This window comes from Osmerus mordax, chromosome 23, assembly GCF_038355195.1.
Source record: "Osmerus mordax isolate fOsmMor3 chromosome 23, fOsmMor3.pri, whole genome shotgun sequence".
NCBI lineage: Eukaryota > Metazoa > Chordata > Actinopteri > Osmeriformes > Osmeridae > Osmerus > Osmerus mordax.
Genome location: NC_090072.1, coordinates 6,186,728 through 6,202,148, shown reverse-complemented (window position 1 = coordinate 6,202,148; position 15,421 = coordinate 6,186,728). Strand labels below are relative to the sequence as shown.

Below are 15,421 nucleotides of genomic sequence, written 5' to 3'. Positions count from 1 at the left end.
ACACCTAATGTTGTTACCGCCGCACGGCAGACACAGAGCGCCTTCCCAGGGTACCCGGCAAACGGCGGGCGGCTCGCCGCCACAGACGGGGCCAAATCAGATAGCTTGCAGTCCAAATCCAATCAGGGGACACGGCACAGGAGGCAGAAGGGGGGGGGGGGGGAGAGAAAGGGGGGGGGGGATGATAACTGGGAGGGGGGCGGGGAGCAGAGTGCTCAGGTGGAAGAGAGAGAGAGAGAGAGGGAGTGGGTGGGTGGAAGAGAGAGGGGGGGTGGGTGGAGAAGGAAGGGGAAGGGAGACAGGGGGGGGGGGGGGGAGGAGAGGAGAGAAAGGGAAAATGAAGCAAGTAAGAAAAGGCATATAGAGTGAGAGGTGTGTGCGTGCGTGTGTGTATGCACACTGGAGAGGCAGAATTGTTTGCACGCACCCCATACCATCAGCCCCCCGCCCCTCCACCCCCCCCCCCCCCCCCCCCCCCTCCCTTGCTCTGGTCAAGCAGAACACAATGGAGTTGAGGTGAACCTGGGGCTATAGGGCTAGCATGCTCGCTCCAGGGCCCACTCCAAGTAGCGCCCTTAATGATATATCAACCTGGCTCAACATGCCAGCCGCGCTCTCCATTCCTCTCTCTCCACATACCCATTCCTGCCTCACTGGATGTTTCTACATCTTTAACAGGTAGCGGTAGAGAGAGGGCACACAGACACACAAACACTCATACACACAAACACTCATACACACAAACTCTGTATAGCCTAACTATAGGAGGGGAAAAGTGAACTCTTAGATCAGAAGCAGGAAGCAATATGTCTGTGTTTGTGTGTTTGTGTGTCGCCTTCTTTCTAGGGATTTTTTTTAACGAGACGCAGCCTCTCATTTAAAAGTGCCGATGGTGCAACTCAGATAGGTAGATGGATGGACAGATTAGATAGAAAAGTAGGATTTTCCGTGGCAAATGTCCTTCCCTTTTGTTCACGTTCCAAGGCAAACGGTTTTCAAGATGAGGGAGAGATTAGGATTGTGAACACTCCCCAACGTTACCAATCTATTTTTAAGAGCGGGTATGCAAATGGTTGGTTTGCCCGTGTTTGAAAGATGCAAATATAGATAGTTGCTTGTGATGTTGACGTTGTGCTTGCCAGGACAAACCTGTTCTCAAATACTAAGAACGAAATACTGGTAATAAATAAATACCTAGCTAATCCCTTCAGGTCATGTTTAACGACCAAGCCAAGCAAACGCAATGCTTTGGATGTTCAAATGCAGAAACCAATCAATACAGCGTGTTTCACACGGTATTTTTAGTTCAAAACTAAAATAATTATATAGCTCCACAACTGACAGACCGTAAGAGTGCTGTAATCAAGCAGAACAATCACACCGGTTTCTAAGATCCTCCCACAGCCCAACTGAACGCCACGATCAACACCCATACTTGTTCAGGTTGATCAGGAAGCCATTCCCAGAAGTGGATCCGTGTGTGCATAAACAGCCACTCAAACGCCTTGAGTGATCACTCTGCTCTCGGCTTGCCCGTTTTTCTTTCCGTTTCTGTCCACCAGCATCTGTGTGATTACCTCTCTCTCTGTCCTCTCTCTTTGGGCGCTTATTATGCTAATGCTAATAAGCCTGATGTGGTTTTATCTGCGCGTGGGCTATCTGCTCAGCTTCGGAGTCAGCTGTATCTGGCCTGGACACCCAAGAGCTTAGCGAGCTCCTTTATTTTATCCTGGTTTGATTACTTGTGTGCAGATTCCTCGTGGGGCCTTGATAACCCCCCTGCTCTCAAATTAATGTCTTTTCTGAACAGCGTGGGCAGGCAGACTGATCAGAAGGGATGGGGAGGGCGTGTGGCCATGTCTTCCATGAGTTGAAAACGTCCCACCTCTAGGAGATGTCTTCACTGCTACTGTTCGAGGGGAGAGCCGGATAGCGGTTTGAGATATGGATGAGGTCTTTAGGCAAGGCAGACGGATGCTATACCCTGTTGACGTATGCGTGTGAAGAGAACCCTCCTCCAGTTTGTTTCGACACTTCGGGAACATTCTGAAGTGTTCTCTGGTTGCCGTGGGCGAGTGCACAGTCTGGTTTGCCGCGGCGACGCCAGCCACCGAGTATAATGGAAAATCGACGCAATCAGAAGTTGGAATCGTCTCCGTGATTAGCGGCGGCTTTGATCAGCAGACAGCTGCTGTTCTCAGGCAGGATGAGAGCCCAGCTGAGGGGCTCTGAGTACCCAGTTCCATTTGAAGCCCAGACCTAAAACAACTCCGTCTGACAATGGCAGACAGAGGGACAGATTTTCGTTTCTTTTCTTTTTTTTTTTACCAAGCAATCAAACACTCACAGCACAAAGGCACACATCAGCCCTCCCCCCTATCCCCCAGTTGGAACATTAAAAAGGCAAGGTATTCATTTGGAAATTAAATTTGCCCACTCAATGAAAGAGCGGGTGAGCATAATGGAGGAATCCGGACTGTTGGGAGGCTTAAGATTCCCTGTAAGGGAAAGTAAGGGGCTGGGGTGGTTGAGGAGGGGGGAGGGACAGTGCCGGGGGGGCGGGGGGGGGTGTTCACTAGATCAAATTGCAGCGTTGTCTTGCTCCACGGGGGTCAGAGTGGAACAACACACCACTTCATTTCCAGGCTGATTGCGTGAAGCCCGCTGGCGTCTCCGCTGCCAGGCCGCTCAATGAAATGCTCTCCTCTTCCTCCGCCACGCATAAATCACCCCCTCTAAATCAGATTATCATCAGGACAGATTTATGGCAATGATACACCAAAAAGAGGAGCCTTAGGAGCCGAGGAGAACCAATACCATCATCCTCAGAGAGAGACGCTCTGCGTCACGTCAGGGGTGAATCCTTCAGGCTGGTGCGCTCCAGGAATTTGTCTTGTTCCGGCGCAGGAAAAGGGTAGTATGCTATTCAACATAACAGCTAGGTGAAGGCAAGTTCATACAGTTACCTTGTTTTTCCTCTAATGCATTACTCTGCAATGTTTTAGGGGCTTGATTCAAATACTTCCTCACCTAAAACTACATTACCCACAAATCAACATAACAGTCATGCTCAGGAGACCATAGATCGCGCCTGACGGCCCTGTACCTATCGGCCCTCTCATAACTGCAAAAACAAATATGAGCTCCGTCTAGACATACCAAACAAATATAGGATTGTGTAAACCCAGACCCTGCCAAAGAGGGTTGGATGTATTACACATGATGATGACTCATGATGACACGTTGACTTCAGTGTGACTTTGATGCAGGTCATAAACTGCTTCAACTCACCCCCCCCCCCCCCCCCCCCCCCCCCCCCCCCCACACCACCGCAGCTCCGCGGTCGGCAAGAAAACCAGCCGCCCTACCATATTAATTTGTCCGGCGACTTGTCCACATCTCTCCTCTGGAGCCTCGCCCCTATCAGGGAGTCTCAAAGGGCTCTTGAGTAATGCATTTCTATTATTGTACCGTGCGTGGTGTCACATTGGCGCAGTTATCTGGAAGTTGTTGTAGGGGCAAGGAAGGGATGTTATTCTGTGGGCCTGGCTGGCATTAATCTCTGTCGCTTGTCCTCTCTGATTTATACCCCTTCCCAATGAAGCAGCCTTGGATGCCACTTCAATTGTTACTTTCTGATAGAGCTTGTTCTCGGCCCTCATCGACACGGCCGCGTGACATTGAAGGCTCGCTCTCCGGACGGACGCCGTAGAAAATAAACACGGAAGAATTACATTTCCCGCACCGGGCACAAGAACAACAAGATAACAAGGAGACATGCTTTTTTTTGTGTGTGTGCTTGTTTTCCTTTTTTCCTTCTTCTTCACCTCATCCACCCGTTTGGTTCACAGTCTATCACGACCATTTCGGCATCGGTGGAACAACTTTGACCGGGAGCAATTCATCTTTCACAGGAAGCAGAGCGAGCTCTGAGACAGTGGAAGCAAATATCTAAAACCCATAGAGAGATGTTCACGGGGCCACCTGGGAGCGACGCGTCATAACAGGCTTCTGATTAATGAACATGTGACGCATAGCCAGAGGGCATCTGATCTATAGCAGGACCGCCATATTGTCCCCGTCTTTGGTGGCCAGCGAAATGTGACGCGAGCCTCTCTAATCAACCCGTTTTCTGTCATTAACAGACCACTGAAGATGGCCCAACCCCCTTTTCCCGTATTTTCCCGAGGAGTTTAATTACCGATGATTTATCACCAAACTGTCGTTCACTAACTGCCCATCCCCCCCCACCCTCCCCTCACTCCCACATAACTCCTGCTGTGTGGAGGGACCCTCACCTCATTATAAAAGAGCTCATTTATATTAAAATGAGTATTACCACTTAATTCACTCCATACATTTTAGGCACAGCGTGCAGCAGGCACGCGGGCTCCTGATCGCACCTGGCTCCCGCGCCGCCCCAGCATACATCAGCTGCTTTATTGCAGTAGAGTTAATGCGCATTTGATCTGGCTGTGATTTTCACCCCATAAAGATTAGAGAGCAGAACGTGGATGGAAACACATACATTATGATCCCATATTACCCTTGCAAACAAGGTAGGCCAATGAGAAAGTTAAATATACATTTAATAATACATAGCACACACACTGGGGCCCATTATGCAGAACATCTTTTCAGCAATAACCTCCGACCAATGCTGTCTATCATCTCCACCCTTCAAGGACGATGCTATGGCTCCCTGTGAGCCAACACCAACACAATTACCAGTGTCTTCCTATAAACAGCACTGGCTTCTAAATGGTGTTCTTCACAACAAAGGTGATTCGTCCTAGTTGAAGCTCTTGCAGAGGATCCAGGAAGATGTTGAACAGGACAGACCTCACTTACTGACTAAAGACCTCACTCCTTACTGACTAGAGACCTCACTCCTTACTGACTAGACCTCACTCCTTACTGACTACAGACCTCACTCCTTACTGACTAGACCTCACTCCTTACTGAGGAGAGACCTCACTCCTTATTGACTAGACCTCACTCCTTACTGACTAGAGACCTCACTCCTTACTGACGAGAGACCTCACTCCTTACTGACTAGACTTCACTCCTTACTGACTAGACTTCACTCCTTACTGACTAGACCTCACTCCTTACTGACTAGAGACCTCACTCCTTACTGACTAGAGACCTCACTCCTTACTGACGAGAGACCTCACTCCTTACTGACTAGACCTCACTCCTTACTGACTAGACCTCACTCCTTACTGACTAGACATCACTCCTTACTGACTAGAGACCTCGCTCCTTACTGACTAGAGCAGGGGTGGCCAACCAGTCAGAGACTAAGAGCCAATTGTTTACCGTGTTACTGCAAAGAGCCACATCATACACACGGGCACACATGAACATCCCTTCCTCACTCTCTCACACACACACGCACACACATACACAGACACACACACACTCACACAGACAGACAGACAGACAGAGAGAGAGACCTTCATTGTATGGCTTTTTAGCTCGTGCAATGTTCCAAGCCAGTTGATACGGTGCAAGCGTTACGGTCTCTGCGTGCTTCGTACATCTTTGGAACAACTGTATATGCTTTTCTGCCTGACTTTTCAAAGTGATTACCTTGTGCTTGCGAAATGTAGTCCCTTTTGGAAATTCCTGGTTGATGGTAGCATGGAGTGAGCTGAAGTGGCACTGAATATCTGAAGCCTTGAAATGCGCTAATGACGCCAGGCATATAAGGCAGAATGGCTTGCCATTACGTTCAACAACAACAAATATAAACTCTCCCACTGTTAAAAACGGCCTTTGTTCCATCTTCATATTTTCGTTTTGCTGAGCATTTTTTCCCTGCCATTTTCAGAGCAACCTCTACACCAATTGTTTACTCAACACTAAGGTTTTCCCTCCCTCGAAGCTGAGCTTTATGTTGGTCCACACCAAATGCGTTATTTTAGATACAAAGTGAATGTACAGATGCGATCACGCGAAAATTCACGTCAAACGCGCATTTGCGTGAGATGAAAATATTGAACGCAAGCGAACACGCATACACATAAAAAAAGAAAAAAAGAAAATTCGATATGAACTGACTAGACCTCACCCCTCACTGACTAGACCTCACCCCTTACTGACTAGACCTCACTCCTTACTGACTAAAGACCTCACTCCTTACTGACTAGAGACCTCACTCCTTACTGACTAGAGACCTCACTCCTTACTGCCTAAAGACCTCACTCCTTACTGACTAAAGACCTCACTCCTTACTGACTAGAGACCTCACTCCTTACTGACTAAAGACTTCACTCCTTACTGACTACAGACCTCACTCCTTACTGACTAGAGACCTCACCCCTTACTGACAACAGACCTCACTCCTTACTGACGAGAGACCTCACTCCTTACTGACTAGAGACCTCACTCCATACTGACTAGAGACCTCACTCCTTACAGACTAGAGACCTCACTCCTTACTGACTAGAGACCTCACTCCATATTGACTAGAGACCTCACTCCTTATAGATTAGAGACCTCACTCCTCGCTATCATAGCCAGCCTGGTTGAGCCTATAGTTCATCATGTATTCTCAGAGAGATCAGCCCATCAAAAAACACATACAAGAAACTGCTTGCAGGGGCAGTGCATAGGACAAAGGCTGAGGCCATAACACAGACATGGGTTCGATTCCGGCCCGGGCCATTTCCTGCATGTCTTCCTCTCTCTCTCTCTCTCTCTCTCTCTCTATTTCTCTCTCTCTCTCTGTCTACTATAAATAAAGCTAAAGGCCAAAAACTAGAAAAGTAGAAAATAGGAAGCTCCTTGCAAATGAGGACCAGCTCTTGTCACATGACGTAGAGAGGGAGAGGGGGTCGAGGGGGGGGGGGGGGGGGGGGCATCAGACCACGGAAGACCTTTAAGAGCTCATCCAATCAGAGATGAGGAAACAATAATGAGCGTATTAAATACAGCTAGCAGATGAAAAATAATAACATATTGATTGGGGGCGAAGTGCTCTCAAAAGAGCGTAATGACCTGATTCCTGGTATTGATTACCACGCCTGAACAGGGGGCAGTTGGGACCCCCAGACTGAGAGAGATTGCACCAAATTTAGGTCTACACAGTCTCTTTCATTCCTCATAAGTTGTTCTTTGAACTTCATTGAGCAGACACATACCTTAAATGGTAAGAATGCTTTTAATTATATTTGAACATTTGGTACGCGTCAACCGTATTTCTAAGAGGCGCTTTCCATCCAGTTTATTTTCTTGGTTCAATGGTAGGTAGTGGTCAGTGAGTATTAGGAGCATATTGCCTGTATTAGTAGATGATTTGCAAGGGATTAGGGCTTAATAGTAAGTAAATAAGAACCGGCTGTCTGGTGGAAAGCATCGTTTCAAATGCTGATCTGTGAGTAATTGGAAAACAATGAGTCTGTCGAAGAGTAAGAACAACCAAAGTAGTTTTTTTCCAACGTGAAAAGATCCATCCCTGACTTGGACCTCACAGAATTTCTCCAACAAATCTCATGGCTGGCTGAAAGAGACAGAAAAACCTATACCGCCATTTGGAACACTTCAACTCCACTCAAAAAACACTATCAAAAATGAGACAAGCTGATTCAACAGACTGAGAGATGAATTAAACTACTTTAGTTTGTCCAGAAATATGTTTTTTCCACACAGGTTCTCTGAAGATGCGACCTGACTCCCCAGCTGTGTTCAGCTCCTCTTGTCCTCCCGAGCTCGAGAATAACTCGAGCTCGGGAGAAAACATTAATCATGAAGAAGTGACAGCCTGAAAGAAGACTGACAGGTAGGCGGGAGAAACGATTCGACGACGCATTCTCTCCCGCAACATGTAAAGAGCCTCAAACTCACAGCGCAATTTAAAGACAAGGTGATGCCGGTGTCAGCTGGATTAGGCCTGGGTGTGAAATCGTCACAATGCGTGTCAGGGGGTGCTCTGTCGGGGGTTCTGCTGCTTTTGCCGTCGAGCGGTGGAGGGCTCGATGGAATGTGACACGGCAGAAATACCATTGAGACTGTGCAAGGCCGGATTAGATTAGCACAGGAGAACAGGTGGTCTTTTATTGGGTGCATGATACTGTCACAGAGCTGCTACGACACACACGCACATGCTGCATGCAGACGGAGGCACAATGCTTTTTGTGTTGTATTCCAAAGGGGGAACTTAGCTCCCTCACGTCTGTGTCGCTTGGCAGGTGCGAACGACAAATTTGACGCGTGCGGTTTGATGTTCTAGTCCCGGGCAGGAGAGAAGTAAGGAGAGTGGCTGGGCTTGGTGTGGTCTTGGCTAACACTGAGGGTTGTTTGTGTACTGTGACAGAGAGCACAGCCTGTAAACAGCTGTCCTCTGGGCAGAACCACAAAGGAGGCCACTCAGACTCCCAACCGACAAACGTCCAGCGAGGCAGCTCGCCAAACAAGGTTGACACCTAACTGTATCTCTACTATCATTTACCAGGAACATATTAGCAATGAATAATAGATGTGGTGATGAATGGTGCTGGAGAGCTGTACCTTTTTTTTTCCAAGGATGAATTATATGCCGGTACTGCAACATATATACGGATGGAGGCATAAAAATGCATGGAAACATTCAAGCCTGACTGATACAGGATAATGTACTGGCGGTTCATGAAATCTGGCAGAAATCACCTTCATCTTCTTTTCCAGGAAGACCGCCGCACAAAAGCCCTGCGATCCCAATGCCAAACTAGGAATCCACACAACGCAGCTGACATATGTGGTGATTTGTAAGCAAGCGAGGCACAGCCCAAAGAACAGATTGGAAGGCCTGATTATGGTATACGCAGAGATTCCCACCAAAACTAATCGTTTCGGAGACTGCCAGAACCAGATATGCCAAGTAAGATGCTCAGTGGAAATGGTGCAGAAAATCACAGAGCTGTTTTGGTGTTTCAGAGTAATGTGGTCTAAATTGTATCCTGATTCACTCAGAAATAGTATGTAAAAAAAAAAAGTTGCCAATTGTGAGTTAAAACCAAAAGACATAAAGGCTTGTTATTTTCGGTCCGATTTCTGCTCCCATCTGTTGCAGTCGTTACAATGATATACTGTATGACTGACTCTTGCGTCCAAACTTTGGCCTCTCTTTATTGGTCTGCTAAGAGGTGAAATCCGAGCCTGGCACATGTTTGTTAAAAGGTTAGTCATAAATCGGCACCATTGTCTTTGCACCTGTTTACGCAGGCCTAAGATGTCAATGCAGTTAGAGTTGAGCACTAATCTCAAAAACTGAAAGGAACCAATAGGAACATGTTCATTATAATGGGCCATTGAGATACCAGTGTCACCAGGGTTACTTCGAGGAATTGGTTACATTTATTAGACTTATAATGTCCACCTACATATTGACCAACTGGCTCTTTAAGAGGCGTGCAGACAGGCTGGCTCTACTCAGGCTACATGTGACACATTCGTAGGTTCGCAGAGAAAAGCTATGATAGCATCATGCATCACAGTACCAAGACTAGTAGTAGAAGTAAAACTTGTACTTCACGTACACATTATTCTTTCAGAGCCCAGGAAATAACATTTGGTGAAAATGATGATAACACTCCTATTTAAAATGTCCAAGAATGCACTTGCCTGTCACAAAGTACACATTTAGCAGATGTGCATATTGTACCTGACTTGAGAAAGAAATAAGTTGAGATGTGTTGAAGTGGGTATGCTTGAGTTGGCCGCCTTACTGCGGTTCTTGGCCATTGAAAAGTAGAAAGAGCTGACACACTGCCAGGAACAGAGAGAACTTCTCACCTGAAAATGTGTGAAAGACAAAAAAAAAAGGGTGGGGGGGGGGAGGGCATTAGAGACGATCTGAGCTACTATAGTCAGCAAGAAAGTTTGGCCTCCACATTTCAGAGATTCTAAAATGTGTGATTAGCTGTTTATTACCCGTCATTACACACATTTTGAAATATGTACGCTTGAGTTTCCCAAGACCCCTTTTGAATAGTGAGAGCCATTCGAGAGGCCGGGATTCATATGCCTTGACGTAATACAGGTGCCTGTTTGACTTGGCGATTAATTGCTGCAATTTACAGCAAATGGGCTTCTGCACAATATGTTTAGGGGGAGAAAGAGAAAATGAGTCCCTGGCTCCTGGATCTGGAGACAGATGAGGTTTTTAGCTGGCTATGATTAAGGTGTGAATAGGGAATGGGGAGATGAGACCTTGGACCTGCTGTGTTTAGATCTACCCACCTGTTCTAAATGAGCAGTTAAACCAGTGAAGCATTTGTGGCCTCCCTTGACGATTCAAGGGCAGAGGTAAGCTTGACACACGCGCGCATGCACATGCATTGACACAGACGCAAACACAGCGTACAGACACACACTCACACCTGCAGACAAACAACATGCCGTACACACACACACACACACACAGACTAGACACAGTCACAGATAGATACACACAATTAGCCTTTTCCGCTACCTAGACAGTCTCCGTCTCCCCACCCTCACAGGCCGACCGGAGCTGCTCAACCCTCTGTGGCAGTGAGATCACTTACAGAATCCCAAAAAGCACATTTATCACAGCGGGAAAATGAAGAGATCCGCTCTATTACACCCACAGCGGGATTGATCGTGCTAAATGCATAAGTGGTAATAAATTACTCTTTAAAAGCTACTTTTCCATCGACTCGCCCCCGCGCGCAGTGATACATCACAAAGCCACGGAAGCAACTACGCAGCCCAGGGTCCGTTCACGCTAATGTGGCATGTTTGTTCGGAGGTTTAACACCGTGCAGTTAAGTAGAGCACCCCTTCGGTGCGGCCCCAATGCTTCTGCGGCCAGTTTGTGCTTCGAAGTGGGTCACCGCACGACGGAAACACTTTCTCCTTGTACCTCCAGGTCCGAGGTGCTATTCTGCGCCGCGCGTTCTCTGATGTTGTGACTTTCAGAAGCCATAGAGCTAATGGCTGAGGGGGGTGGAAGGATGGCGGGGAGGGGAGGAGGTGTGTGTGTGTGTGTGGGGGGGGGGGGAGGCAAGGCCAGGCCAGCGAGGCGAGTCGTCATTTTGTCCTCGTTTATTTTTAAAGAGGCTTATTACATAACGGCCCCTCGGTTGGCCCCATAATTTAAGTGGTACAACACTTGAGAGGTGTAGAACAGCGAGCCGGGGCCTGCCGTCGCCAGAGGCCCCTGTGGTAACGCAAGCTAAAGGTTAAAACAGCGGGGGGAATTAATATGTCTTAATGACATTATAATGAATGGGGAAAATATGGGACATCATTTATTAAAAAGAGTCAAGTGTGTCAGGAAAGCGCGAGGACTCGCGAAGGCATTAATAATCTCCCCGTCTCACTTCACGGACAAGGGGAGAGAGTTGCGATGGCGAGGTGGCGAAGGCGCAGAGCGGACGTCATAAATTACTGTAAGGCGGGCCTCTCTGTACGGTGAGGTCTCGCTTCACTAGGGCGTTCGCACAGCGAGGAGACCCTTTCATGTGATCAGATCTTCACTGGGAATTTGGGGGAAGGCTTGTCTCTAAATATCAGTTATTAGTCCAAGTTATCCTTGACAAGAAAGACTTTGTGTCTCACAAATGACGTTAGCTTGTTAGACAACTGGTCACCCCTGAGTCATCACGACTGAAAGCGGAGAGCAAAGCAGTTTCTGTCTTCAATGAGGGCTTTTGTTGTCTGAAGTCTTTGTTGGGGAACATGATTTATCTCGTTCACCTGAGAATGAAATAGACTCCAGGTACCAGGGAACGCTCCCCGGAGTCCTGCGTTTGCGCCCTGGCCTGCTCTTGGTACTGGTTCTGTCGGGATCCACAGGGCTCACGTCACGTACCGTCAGGGAAACTTCAAAAGACCGGCGGTGTGTCAAAGCTTAGGTGTAGCTCGGGAGGTAAACCTCTTCAGGAGCACCCCTCGCCATCAGTACACCCACCTCCTCGTTCTAGCAGATTAGATGGAGGCGAGACCCCTGAATTTTAAAGAGGCTGGGAGGCATCTCCGTTAATGAAGGTAAAGGGACTGAACAGAGAGTCCACAATGTGAATTAGAATTTCAGGGAGCTAGCCTGGATGAAGGCTACTCTGCTCGGAGGGATGTTGGAAACGGAATTAGCAAACTTCCATGTATTTGCATTGATCAAATGCTTGGCAAATGGCTTTGTATGGTTTGCACACAACTGGATTAAAACTAGGAATCCCAAATCACACCCCAAACCAAACAGGGGATGGCAGAAAAGTGGACGGGTGTAAGCAATTTGGTTGTAGTCCTTTAGTAAACCAGATGGATTTTTTTTTTTTTTATTGCCACGATTACACTTCTCCAATCCTCTCAGGAATGACGTCTTCACGTTCTGTAACCATGCTGCCAACAATCCCATTTACTTGTGTCTATCAGCTGTGTCTGTAGTAACTCAAATCCGTTAATTCCTCCTGCGATAGCTCGAGCCAATCTCCCGTTAGAGAGAGTCACCGTCGACCAACTGTCCAGCTCAAGCTCAGTGAATCTACAGCTTGGCGGCCATATGTTGTTGTGGTAATACCACAAGCTACACACAAACAAAGCCTGAGGCAGTTTTTTTTCCCCTTTCCTCTTTCCTTCTAATCTCACAGTGTTGGTTGTCTGTCAGCATTTCGGTATCTGACTTCTGGGGTTCAGGGGAGGCAGAGGTCGAATTCACACAAGCTTGGCTCGAGCACAACAAAGGCTCCCACTTCCTCTGAAAAGTCAATGAGACACGGGTGGCCCGTGTTCTCAAGTATCACGCCGGGTTTTCCACTACAAAGACACGCGTGGACAGATGTAAAGGTTATATAGCATAGGGCTGGCTTGAAAGGAACTAACTGGTGGTGGAGAAGCTGGGTCTCCGTGTATGAGTCGATATCATCTTAAGATGTTGACATCTCTGTTAGTTAAGGGTCCTCCTCTTCATTATGGACTACAGGGACATAGTCTGGCAATCCTGTACCCTCCTCCCTAACCATGTAGCTTCCTGGATTGTCCACTGAAGCTTGTTTTAGACGAAGATACAGAGTTTTCTTTTGGAAACACAAACACATGATGCAAATATCAAATAATGCAGATAGCGTTTGACTTGCTGGCAACGTGAACAAACGTGTGTGAAACATGAGATGAGAGTTTCAAAGTGTTTTTTTTTTTCATGTGGATTTCAACGTTTCAAAGCTGTGGAACAGGTGCAGCCCTGTTTGACTGTCTCTTGCAGCTGAAACTGAAGGAGGGGAGGACGGGGGTATATTTCAAGGAATTCAGGAGTTTCATGTCACTTTTGCTCATGAAAATGGGAGAAATGTCAGGAAAATTGCAGCAATTATTTCCGACTAAAGACACGCCTGTAGGCCTTGGGGGAATTAGAGGGGAAAATACAGACTCCGTCTTAAAAGGCAATTAGTTTTCGTATTGTGGTGTGTCCGTTCGGCGAGCTCTCTGCTCACTCATGGAACTGCACATGTGGACATGGCTAATAGGCTCTGTTAATGAGCCAATCGTTCATTATCAATCTTATGGGAGGCACAGTGTGAGAACCGCATCCTGTTGACACATTAGGAGGAAATGGGCGCCGTGTGCCTTTCAGACGTATGCGCAGGACTTCAGTTCAATTGTCGCTGAGGGCTGCGAAAGAGCAGCTTGATTCAGAGTGCCCTTGTGGATGCAGCTAAATTAAAATCGTGCTCTTGTGTACATACACACACACACACACACACACACACAAATAGACACATTGGCACATTCAGGCCTTCACACACACAGATGCACACCTTCTATCCAGGCCTTTTCTGGAGGGGGAATGCCCTCTTTGTCCCCCGCCACCTGGTCAAAACACTAGCAGCTGACTTGTGGCCTACCCTCGCCATGGCAATAAATCACCCCCCCCCACCCTCCCCAGGACCCATCCATTACAAACACACACACACGCCTCGCTGTGCCATGCTACAGCACTCAATGTCTGTTGCTATATATAGATATTGTAAAACAGATTATACCACCCGAATGTGTTGTTTCATCAGCACCCATCCCTCACCCCCTCCTCTCCCCACCAGGCTTTTGGCCCAAGGTTCGTGCCCAGAGGTTGGTCCTCTTGTAACATCAAATAAATACAAATAAAATTTGATTTGACTTGAGAAGACATTTCCCCACCCCATGCCTCCCCCCACCCCATGCCTCCCCCCACCCCCCATTCTGGAAGCACCCTCTATGCATTTCTAGGAAAGGCAGTACATGTATATAAATCCTAGTGTTGCACAACGCATGACCTTCCAGTAATAAACCTTTCGAGTGACGAGCCAGGAGAGACAGTGTGGTTTCATTACGAAATTGCGGAAGGCGCTCTCGAGGACAGGAAACCCCATTGCGCCTGTTTTCGCTCGCCCTCCTTTAACCTTGCATTCATCCTTTTCTTTTGCCTGTTTCTCCCCAACCCCCCCCCCCCCCCCCCCCCTCCCAAATCTCTGCGTTGCCCGTCTGGTGCTCAGACACTTTAGACGCAGGCTGTTCTATGGGCAACCCAGGTAACATGAGCTGTTAAAAGCCCTGAAGGATCCTCTCTCTCGTTCATTCACTCACTCCCTCCCTCCCTCTCTCTCTCTCTCTCTCTCCCTCTCTCTCTCTCTCTCTCTCTCTCTCTCTCTCTCTCTCTCTCTCTCTCTACCTCTACCTCTGTGGCTGTCTCCATTTTAGCAATGCCACAGCATTCTCCGTTGACCTTACAAGCCTTCATTAAGGGCATCAGGCCTCTGGCGCCGCTCAATTTCCTCCATGTTTAATTAAAAAGTGAAGAAAGTCTTCTCTCTCTCCCTCTCTTTAGTGACTGCGGGAGGGCATTGGTAGACAACCAATGCCCCCCCAGCCTCCTGACTACCTGTGTCCCCTACCTCCGGAGCCCCTGCCAGGTCCTGTCCACATCTCCCGCAGCACTGACACACGGCAACTCCGCAGCTTGCCAACTGTCTGTCTTGTAATAACAGCGGATGTTATGGGGGAAACAGAAGCCTGTTCGTTTGCTGACAAAATGTCTGCATGTCAGAACAGGAACAGACCCGAACATCCGGGTCCTAATAGACACGGCCGTCCTTGTCGGTGCCTGTGTAGAGCGCTGCTCAGGAGAGGGCGGAGTGGGGCCATGTGGAGAGGAACACAGGGGTGCACTTGTGTCACTGCCGCCAGGGGGTGGGGGGGGATTCATACGTCGGCGGCAATTACCGCGGACGCCAACGCGATCCAGAGGGTCCCTTGGGTTTGACAGAGGCAACAAATTGACTTATCAGTTGTGGCGTCGGGAGATGTGGCACGCAACAGCCCTCGTGGTGTAATGAGTCCTGCTCCTGTTCCTATTGTGTACACTGTTGGACGGATGATTGGGAGTTCATGTGCTGTCCATGTGCTTTATGCCGTGTGTGAACGGGGGAGTGAAGGGGGGAGG

The 15,421-nt window shown here is 48.1% G+C and overlaps 1 protein-coding gene across 1 annotated transcript in view; it reads right to left on the bottom strand.

Annotated features, from left to right (window-relative positions):
• Positions 1 to 14,351, bottom strand: part of ppargc1a (peroxisome proliferator-activated receptor gamma, coactivator 1 alpha) — a 33,867-nt gene extending 19,516 nt beyond the window's left edge. The window contains exons 1-2 of the mRNA XM_067261146.1: positions 14,313 to 14,351; positions 11,733 to 11,789 (exon numbers count right to left, since the gene is read on the bottom strand). Of these exons, the coding sequence (XP_067117247.1) occupies positions 11,733 to 11,789; positions 14,313 to 14,351 (96 nt within the window). The remainder of the gene's footprint in view (positions 1 to 11,732; positions 11,790 to 14,312) is intronic.
• Between the last annotated feature and the right edge of the window lie 1,070 nt (positions 14,352 to 15,421).